Source organism: Castanea sativa, chromosome 4, assembly GCF_040712315.1.
Source record: "Castanea sativa cultivar Marrone di Chiusa Pesio chromosome 4, ASM4071231v1".
Classification (NCBI taxonomy): Eukaryota; Viridiplantae; Streptophyta; class Magnoliopsida; order Fagales; family Fagaceae; genus Castanea; species Castanea sativa.
The window spans coordinates 30,019,826-30,031,165 of record NC_134016.1 but is presented as its reverse complement, the minus strand read 5'-3'; the positions used below and the strand labels follow the sequence as shown (position 1 = coordinate 30,031,165).

At 38.8% G+C, this 11,340-nt stretch overlaps 1 protein-coding gene across 1 annotated transcript; it reads right to left on the bottom strand.

Annotated features, from left to right (window-relative positions):
• Nucleotides 1-285: 285 nt before the first annotated feature.
• LOC142632693 (uncharacterized) lies at nucleotides 286-10,021 on the bottom strand. The gene is given in 5 exon segments (XM_075807058.1): nucleotides 286-576; nucleotides 578-646; nucleotides 2,309-2,401; nucleotides 8,800-8,994; nucleotides 9,962-10,021. Coding segments are annotated over 5 exon segments (708 nt in total).
• Nucleotides 10,022-11,340: the final 1,319 nt, after the last annotated feature.

Sequence of the window (11,340 nt, the reverse complement as noted above, 5' to 3'; positions counted from 1 at the left end):
GTTGAGAAAATGTGAAAAATCAGTGAAAAATTTGTATTTTCATAATGTTACCAAACACTTGAAAATATTTTCCAAAGTTTTTTTTAAAATGCCACCAAACACCTAAAAATATTTTCCTTTCCCGAAAATATTCTCATTTCCTGAAAATATTTTCCGGAATTGGTTTACTGTCAAAACAAACGCACCCTAATTAAGTTCCCCAGCATGTAAGAATAAAATGGGTTACAATCCAACAAACATAACACATGATATGAGCTAGAGCTAAAGGTTGACATGACAGTAGTCTTAGTCTATGGACAAATGCTCATAAAGAATCAAAAGACAAGAAATTGTTTGGGTGGCAAAGAACCTCACATCAACATCTGGATCCTCACTAAGTTCAATCAGACATGGACGGATTGTCTTCTCCACCACCGACTGATCAACTATGGGAATAAGTGACTGCAACACTTTAGCCACATTGAACTTGATGTTGGGAACCCTGTAAAATGCAATTGTCAACTCTGCAGTCCAAGTCATAACAAACAAAAAGAAAGATGTACACAACCAAGGTTGAGAACCCATCAACTTTACCTATCTTTTGAGAAATTGCATGTAGAATAGTCATCCGGTACAAGTAGTGTGGGTTGTTAATCATGTCTAAGACCTGTAGGAAAATTCCAATTTGTTTAAAACAAAACTACACCAAAGACAGGAGATAGGTAAACATCCTTAAATAAGAATAGCACTAATAATAATTTTTTAAGGAAAAAATGTACATGAAATAAAATAGAGCATAAATAGAAAATAATAATAATAATGCTAAAGGGGCCAATATTTCCCATGTAAAAAATATTTAAAATAAATGGGAGTACTGCACAATTAGAATGTGGTCATTAAAGAATGTCTCTTATGGCAATACACAGAGAGGTAGGATGGCACAGAATTCTACTTATGTAAACCTAACAAGATGAAATAATGTACGTAACATATAGAATCTAATTCAGTAAACCTAACAAGATGAAGTATGTATGTAACATAAAATCTCAAATGATAAGTACTATAAAGAAGAAACGTATTAGATGAGTATATCACAAACCCACGCCATCCCCCAGTGGGAGAAAATAATCCTTAGATAGTTTCTTTAACTCAATTTCATAATTATTTACGAAGTATGAGAGGAGCAACCCACGCCATCCCCCAGTGGTTAAAATCTTTTCAATCTCTTCACACAAAATACGCACAACCTCTAGGGAGGTGCACTTCTAAGGTCCCCTCATTTTAAAGTAGATCAAGTTATTTGTCTTCTTGACAATCACAAAGAGAAAAGACTTATCCTTGGAAGGCATATACATCTTGCATATCTTATTTAGGGTCAAAACCAGAAACTGAGGTATCCAAAATAAATAAATAAAAACAGACAAGACAAAGTCAAGTCACCACTAGGAAGAAGGATCTAAAACCTTCTATATCTTTCAAGAAGATAAACTGATACCACAAGAGGAAGAGAAAGATAGGACAGCTCATCAACATCCGATCATTTTTTATAATTCAATTGTCACTGAGCTACAAGCTCTTGGCATCAGCCTCCTAATTATAAGTGTTTGAAATAAACGACACACTCAAGTAGAGTGCGGGGAGATCATATTAATAATTAGACTTCCTCTAAGGCATTGGATGATGAATGATCGATGTTATAAATTGAAGTACATATCTTTTCAAGGCCCTTAAGAGTTGCTAAATGCAATTGAGGATACCTTCTCTTTCACAATAGAGGTTGAGGAATTTAGAGCTGAGAGGTAATTCTAGTTCCTTTCTGATGCTAGTGGTCAGAGAAGTATTGCCTTGGCTTTATTAATTCTTGAGGTTAAGGGGCTTCTTTTCTTTACCAACTTATAATTCTCTTTCACTCAAAATATCTTCTTGTTCTTATGGAAAATAAATACATAAGTAAAGCACCATGACAAAAAACTTAGGTACTCTAGCATGTCAATGGCAGGATTTGGACAAAGAATTAGGTTTCATTTGCAGAAGACATGAAGGCATGAATATAAGCTTTGTTTTTTGATAAATGGCATGAATACATGACAAAGACAGTTATATTCTGGCATTATTTGGGTTCAGAACAACCCATAATACTTATATCAAAGACCAATTCAAAAAAATTTAAAATAATAAATTTGCAGTCAGCCACCTCATATCCATGCCATGCACCTACATCAGAATTTAATCTTTTCTAGGGGAAATGTCAACAAAAAATAATAATAATAATAATAGTAGTAATATACTATCTAACATCAATTATATAGTAACATCTGATCAGAAGAACCTGTGGAATTATGTGCTGCATTGCCCACTCTGGGCCAAACTCTTCTGCAAGGCATTTCATATTATTTGCTGCCGCATCACGAATTGAGTAAACCTATAACCCATACCAATAAATTTAGTAAAATAAATATTATACATTATTAAGATGCTAGCCAGTCAATATTGCATGATCATGCCTGTTATTGCAAGGCTCAGACATTAAAGTACTTTAGCCAAAACAACAAAATTAAAAAATAAATAAATAAATAAAAAACCAATATACAAAGCTTCTCATGGTTGGACCAAATAACATGTGATTACTTAATGGAAACAAGTATACTATGGAATATCTTCCGGTGGAAAATTAGGGTCCCAACAAGGTTACCCAACCAACTCAAATCTAATTGGGTTAAAACACTTCTTCCTCCTTTACCCAGATTCCCCAATCTTTTTTTTTTTTTTTTGATAAGTAATGAAAAATATATATAAAAGAAGAACACAACCCCGTACATAGGAAATGTACTAAAGAGGCAAAAACATCAGGAAACCAAATTACAATGATCATACAAAACAGGAAGGGAAAGACGAGAAAAAGATGGTAAAACTAAACACCATTCGAGAAGAGAAAAGAAGAAAAAAGACTTAAACTTAGAAATAGACTGCTCGCGACCCTCAAAGCTTCTAGAACTCCGTTCCCGCATGATACACCACATCAAACAGTGCGGCACCATCCTCCAAATCACTATATTGTGATGACGACCACTTCGAATGGATTTCCACATACAAGCACCATAAGCCCCAGAGACAGATTTAGTACACCAACCACCCCAGTCATTCCCATACTTCGCCCTAATGACCCTTCTCCAAAGGGCATCATTCTCCACACCATAACGCCACAACCATTTGGCTAATAGGGCAAAATTAAACCTTCTCAAGCACCGAATGCCTAGCCCTCCATTCTTCACTAGCGTACAGACCTGTGACCAATTTACTAAATGAAGTTTACGTTCATCACCAATACCATTCCAAAGAAAATTTCTTTGTAATTCCTCCATCCGCTTGGCCACCTTAACTAGGATAGGAAGGAGAGAAAGAAAATAAGTAGGCAAGCTAGAGAGAGTGCTCTTAATAAGGGTAACCTTGCCCCCTTAGATAAATACAATCTCTTAACCAGCTAGCCTTCGCTCCATCTTCTCCAAAATAAGATTCCAAACCGTCTTATCTTTAAAGGTAGCACCCAACGGAAAACCTAAATATTTCAACGGAAGAGCAGACTCTCTATAGCCCAAAATCTCCACTAGCTCATGCAGATTAGGCACATCTCCAACTAGAACCAACTCAGACTTTCCAAGATTAATTTTTAGCCCTGACACCTCCTCAAATCTAGAAAGAATCCCACGCAGAGCTGTTATATGACTGTTGTCAGCATCACAGAAAATAAGAGTATCATCCGTAAACAACAAATGAGACACTATCATCAAGGAACCATTTGCATTCCCCACTGAGAAGCCCGAAAACTGTCCTACTGCCATAGCAGCACTCAACATACGGCTCAACGCCTCCATGACAAGGTCAAAGAGAAAAGGGGAAAGCGGATCACCTTGCCTCAGACCTCTAGAACTCCCAAAAAAGTCAGATGGGCAACCATTGATCAAAATGGAGAATTTAACAGTTGATATACAACACCTAATCCACCTTCTCCACTTGTCGGAAAAACCACACTGTTGCAACAAAAACAAGAGAAACTCCCAATTCACATGGTCGTAAGCTTTCTCGATATCCAGCTTGCATAACACCCCCGGAACTCCTGCCTTCAATCTACTGTCTAAACACTCAGAAGCAATAAGGACAGGGCAGAATCCAAAATATGACGACCTTTTAGGAAGGCATTCTGAGATTCTGAAATAATACCATGTACCACCCTACGCATACGATTGGCTAACACCTTAGCAATAATCTTGTACAACCCTCCCACCAAACTAATAGGCTTAAAGTCTTTGACATCCACAGCATCAATTTTCTTAGGAATGAGAGCAAGGAAAGTAGCATTGATACTCTTTTCAAACACCGCGTGGGCATGAAATTTATGAAACACATCCATAATTTCAGTTTTCATCAAACACCAACAAGACTGAAAAAATGCCATTGTAAAACCATCCGGACCAGGCGCTTTATCACCATTGAAATCATGGACCACTCTAAAAACTTCATCCTCAATAAAGGGTCTGTCTAGCCAGTTGGCCTCTTCCACAGAAATGCTGGGAAAAACAACCTCATCCAAGAGAGGTCCATGGACCTCATTCTCCAAGTATAACTGCCTATAGAAATGAGAAATGCTCCCCTCAATGATCCCCTGATCCGTGGATAACTCTCCATCCACCTTAAGCCTATCGATGGTATTGTGTCTTCTATGAGAATTTGCAATACGATGAAAAAATTTGGTGTTCCTATCACCCTCCTTAAGAAAAAGAGCCCTAGATTTCTGCCTCCAGCAGATTTCTTCCAACAAGGTTGATTTTTCTAGCTCTTCACGAATTCAATCCTTTTCCATACTTTCCTCCGCTGAAAGAACACGATTAACCTCGATAACTTCCAACACCTTGAGATCCTTCCACATAATCTGCACCCTAAGGCCTATATTGCCAAACTCCTCCACATTCCATCTCTTCAAATCCAATTTCAACATCTTCAGTTTGTTTGCCAAAGAATAGCTAGGAGAGTCTTGGAAGTGATAGGACTCCCACCAAGAACGCACCCTTTCCAAAAAGCCCTCATCCTTTAACCACATGTTCTCGAACTTAAAAGGTTTTTTGCCTACAAGAAAATTCCCAGCCTCCAGTAGGATTGGAAAATGGTCAGAGAGCAACCCAGATAGACGTCGTTGACAAACAAATGGAAATTTCTCCTCCCAGTCTACTGACAAAAGGAATCTGTCCAATTTAGATCTTGAAGCCACCTCTCTAGAACTAGACCAAGTGAAATTCCCCCCAACCAGCGGCAGATCAATAAGGCTTTGCTCTGAGATAAAGGCTGAAAACCGATGCATAGCAGTAGAGAAATTTACTGGCCCAGAACGTTCAGAAGGAAACCGCACCACATTAAAATCACCTCCCACACACCAAGGCACATCCCACTAACTACAAATGCCAGATAACTCCTCCCATAAGAAACATCTATCTCTATCACAATTGGGTCCATAAACACCAGTAAAAGCCCAAACAAAATGATCCACCACATTTTTTAATTTACAAGAGACTGAGAAGCGACCCACCACTTCCTCCAACTTCTCCACAACCCTGTTGTCCCACATCAATAACACCCCACCTGAAGCACCCACAGAGCCTAAGTAGAGCCAATCCACATGTTGACCTCCCCACAAACTACAAATAACACCCCTATTAATTAACTCCATCTTAGTTTCTTGTTGATAAACAATATCTACTTTCCACTTACGGATCAAATTTCTAACCCGGAGCCGCTTATCCTGCTCATTCAACCCTCTCACATTCCATGAAACAACTCTCAGATTCATTTATGCACTACCACAGCCCACTCCCTAGTAGCACTCCTACTCCTTTCTGACTCATTCTCCTCACCCCAAGAACTCAATAAATTCTTTAATTCACGATGTCCTTTATGCCTAGCCTTAACCATCTTCCTCTGAGAGGCTACATCAACCATCCTCTTTTTTCTTCGAGCTTCTAAAGCTAAGAGCAAACCTATAACTTGTTCTTCAAAGCCCTCCAACGAGGTCCCAACAGATCTCTGGAAAGCTTTAATTCTATTGGTTACCCATTGTGACAACTTGGTATTATCTACATCCACCGTACCCCCTCTCTCCTCAACCGCCTCAACTGTAGGGATCTCCATAACCCCTGGAGTATCCATAGCCAAAGGTGCCACTTCTAGTGGTTCACCTAAATGTTCCCAATTCAACAAACCCTTCTCAGAGACCCCATCCTCACCCTCTGACCCAACCTCAGAGTCAACAAAGCCCACAACACCATCACACTTCAAAACCCAACTGATAATTTGTCCCTCATTAAAAAGAGAAGCCATGCTTGGATTAATTACACCCTCCGAAGCATGCTGATCTGACACGGAATTAGGAGAACAATAAGCTGAAAGTGGAATAACTATTTTCCTCCCATCCCGAAGTTCAAGCATCCAATCTTTGGAATTACCCCATTTTCTACTCAAATTCCGAACATAATCACTAATTCTAGGACCAAAATCATGTGGTGCTACGGTGGAAAACTGATCAGTCTTCTCCGATCCCACTGCTTGCTGAGAAGACTTTACTGAATCAGCCTCGAAATTCCCTTCTTCCGACCCCATACCAGCCGTGACACTCATCGGAGAACTAATACCCACCGTATGTGTGTAGAGGGGCGACTGATCTGGCAGCATGCTTGAAAGCATCGGCAGAAGCCCAAAGTCAGCGTCACATGCAGAGATGGTGGAAGGCGCCAAAGACCCAAACCCAGGAATCACATTCAGAGGCACCGAGAGAGAAGTGCTAGCAATTGGAGGGTTCACAGAAACAGAAAGTGAAGACCCGATCCCCAAATCGTGAGAACCCGAGTCGTTTGGCTGAGGTGAAGACTCACACAACTAAACATCGGAGTTGCAAGCAGGAGAGGAGCTCTCAATCGAAACCACACTAGACGGAGTTTCATCTGATAAAAAGAGGGTGGGTATTGTTCTGGAACGTTGTAACTTAGTCTTAGGCTTGTGAGGCAAAATCTTATGATGCCCAACTTGGGTTTTGGGCTTCCAAGAAGCATGGGGCCTTGGCCCACTACCATTTGTTACCACTTTTTTAAAACTTGGCCCTCTACCGTTTGATAATACAGTTTTAAAATATGTAAATTATTGTCACCACTGGGCTTCACGGCAACCACTTGTTTAAAACCTGGCCCACAATCATTCGTTGACACAGTTTTAAAACTGTGTAGTTTATTGTCACCATTGGGCTTCACAGCAACCAAGCCCACCACATTGATCATAGAAGAAATCACATGCCACTTCCCTTCATTCCCACGTTCCACGCGCAAGGAAATCTCCAAGGTCAACGATACATTACCACTGCTACACGCATCGTCATTAGTGACCGACGTGACAACCGCTCCATCATAATCTTTCTCAATCCCGGAGATACCTCCCCAAGAAAAATACGGTTTCGAAATTTGGGAACCTGACACTATCTCCTTCCCTCTGTTTTCAAATCCTTCATAGTTCTACCGGAACTTCTCCGCCACCCCCACCGGTTTCGTGTTGGCCCTCCTATGCTTAACACTGAAATTCTGATAAATCGGAAGGATTGTCTTCCTCAAATGGACTCCAAACCCTCTCCATCCACTCCCCAAGTTCCCTTCCGGTATGACAATGGATCCCCTCCAGCGGCCTTTGTCTAATTCAGAGAACAACAAAAGGTGCTATGGGCATTGGACCCCAACTGAAGGATAAGGATTCTATCTCCCTCCCTAACATTTCTCGCAAACTGACCCGGCTTTTGCTTAGATGGCAGCTCCTCAACGTGAAACAAAATACTTTCGCACTCTCCTTACCCATACAGACAAAACTAAAGGTATTCCTACGTCTTTCCTAAATACGTAAAAAGAAAAATGAACCCCCTTCCTCAAGAGCAAACTCAAAGGTTTTAGATTCAATGAAGACAAATGTAGAACCTCCCATAACGAATTCCACAATCAAATTGAAATTTTTAGAACTTGATGCAGCCAAAACAATCTGTTCTAAGTATAGACAAGTTATCTATTCCATTTTCAAAATTGAAAATTGGATTTTCCCATTTTAAAAGACAAAAGCAGAAAACAGGAACTTTTACAATAAGTGAAGCTGCCCAACAAATACCAAACAAGCAAAAGACCATGCTCCACATCTCATAAGCTAAAGAACAGTGAAGGAGGAGATGATCTACAGATTCCCCACACCTTTTGCACATATAACACCACTCAAGAACAACAAAGTGCCTTTTCTGAAGATTATCAATAGTAAGAATCTTGCCTAGAGCAGCAGTCTAAGAGAAAAAAGCAACACAGGGGAACCTTCGATTGCCAAATCATTTTCCAAGGGAAGGGAGTGGCAGTCGGGGGGGGGGGGGAAGGGAGTGATAATACCCACTCACCTCAAAACCTCGCCTGCTGACTAGCTTCCAACAAAGCTTGTCAGAACCTACACCCCGCACCTTTTTCAATGCCGCACTCTTACCACTCCAGGAGTCCCATAACCTTAAATACTAGTTCTCATATAATATTCACAGATCCTACAAAAAGGATTTCCCTTCTTACCAAAGAATAATAGTGTTTCCAAAAAATAACAATAACAATGAGGAAGATCACAGTTTCAAGGAGAAAATTAAATGGATTGGCATTCAGTATATAGTTTTACTCCATTAGTGGAAACTGTGAATCAAAACAGATAACAAGATAGAACTAAATCATAAGTGCATCGAATCTGACATAGTGGTCAATAACCCAAATCTTCACAAACCTTATATTTTAACCATTGCATGCAAAGAGCACCAAGCTTGTCATCAAAAAATCCTACACCCAATTGACTTGCCAACAAAGGTATATATTCTATTATTGCAAGCCGAACCCTCCAGTGTCTATCCTCTGCAAGCTCCACTATTACTGGCAAAAGAGACTGGGACAGCAGATCGATTCCAATTACCTGCTTCAACACCTACATTAATTAGACTTGATTGAAATTCAATATAAAATGTTGAGCAAAACTCTTTGAAACAATTCAAGAGACGCCACATTGAAACAGAAATTTGATTATGTAACAATAAGCCTTCGTCAAGTAAAGAATAAAACACAATGTTTCCAAAATTTTTTTTCCATTTAGCGTTAATTTTCTTAAGAATATAGTTAGTTGTATTGTTGCAAAAGAAACTGGGAAACTAGCATCGAGTTTAATGGTAGAGCTCGAGTTTTCAAAACTTGAGACCCAAGCGGTAGAATCTGACGTGGAAAAAATTCCACGTAGAACTCGAGTTTTAGAAACTTGAGTTCCACCATTTTTCCCTTTTAGATCATCCTTCGTCTTCTTGTACTTAATACTTCATCTTCCTCACATTCTTCTCAGTCAGACCTAGCGTTCTTCTTCGTGCAGATCTGAAGACCAGATCGTCTAATTGCCCACCCAACGTTCAATCGTCTAATCGGAGCTCCAGTGTCGTCCAATCGTTCAATATGTTCTTCCTCTGTTCTTCGTCGTCAGATCGTTCTAGGTTTCTTCATCTTCGTGGGTTTCTTCACTTTCCTGGGTTTCTTTCTTCTTCTTCATCTTCGTTCTATTCTTCTTCTACTGGGTTTTTCTTCTACTGGGTTTCTCTCTTCTTCAACGTTCTGCTTCTTTAACATTCTACTAGGTTTCCCTCTTTGTTGTTTGTATGTCTGTGGAACTCGAGTCTTACCGACTCAATTTCCACGTTTTCCACTAAGAAAATCGAGTCTCTAGCACTCAATTTTGATTTGTTAGAAATCGAGTCTTACAGACTCGAGATCTATGTGGCGTTCCTGGCATTTGCTATCCAAGTCATCAAGTACAAAACGAGTGTTTGGGACTCGAGTTTTAAAATGAAACTCGAGTTTCTAAAACTCGAGATGCTATTTTGTTAATACGTTTCAAATGTGTATTAACTTACTATATTGTCCTCCCTCACACTGCTACTCTGAAAATTGCCTCCAATGTTTCCCTCCGTCATAAGTCTAGTAAGTATTAAAGGCAGAGAGGAACATAGTGCCACAACACCATGATGAAGATGATCATTTAGGGGGCATTGAATGATCTTCAGGAGAATAAAAAATTCTCCTTTTTCTTCTTCTTCTTCTTTTTATTTTTTAAAGAATACATTCAATGCAACCCTGATACAAAATCATTAAACAAATTGAAAATTTTAAAACCAACCACTAAATACTCAAGAGAGAAACAAGGGTTTCCTTTACACAAAAAAGGGGGGGGAGTAATCAAGAATTGAAAATCTGCATTAAGATTTAGGACACTCAAGTTATTTCTCCATTCAGTTCTTATTTTATCATGAAAACTGTGAGGCCATTTTCATTTTAGAAACAAATATGAACCAATTAAAGAATAATGATTGGGAACAAGTGATGAGAGAAAATGGAGAACCTCTATTTCAATAACAACTCCCCCACAGCCCCACCCCCCATCCCCAAAAAAAAAAATTGAAATGAACATAACCGTCATTTTCAAGAGCTTTAAGCTTCAACTTATGCAGACTTCAAGTTCAGAAATGAGATGCGATTATTTCTTTCCTTTTTTCTTTTTTGGTGCGTGTGTGTCTGACCACTAGTTTGACCTAAAAGAGAGATGTTTCACAGATTTGGACAAAATATCAGGAATTCAACCTTTTTTTTATCATTTAATTCAAACCACATAACAAATCATGTTGCTCAACCACATCTTATGTATGTGCGTGTGTTTTATGTAATTAATATTTTATTTAATAGTTAGTAGTTGTGTAAGATTTGTATTAGGGAAATAACTTGTATTTGAGCTGGTAATTGATTTAAGCATTACATATTGTATGTGTGTTTTGTCATGGATTGTCAAATGGGGAGATTGTTAGGTTCTAAAGATTTAGAATTAAATATTTAGAATCAATATTGTATTGTGTTGGCAAATCGAGATCAAAACATGTCTAGTCTAGGTGTTTAGGCAATGCTTAAATAAGGGTGTTTCAAGTTTTGAAACCCAGCTGTTTGCAGAAAAGAAAAGTAAAGTTCTGTCTTTCTCAACCGATCGAGAATTAGGCTCGACCGATCGAAAATCGCAGGTCTAGTTTTTTCTGTAGAATTTTAAACAAGCCCAAGCCTGCAAAAACGTTTAATGTTTCACTTAAACTTCTCTACACATAAAATAAAATAAAAATAAAAATAAAATAAAATAAAAACTCCAGCCACGTTTTAGGGTGCTGAAGAAGACTTGTGTGTTACTTTTTATGAAATTTGAGAGGTTCTATACCTTCTAACTATACAAGAATCTAACGGCAAAAACTACAAT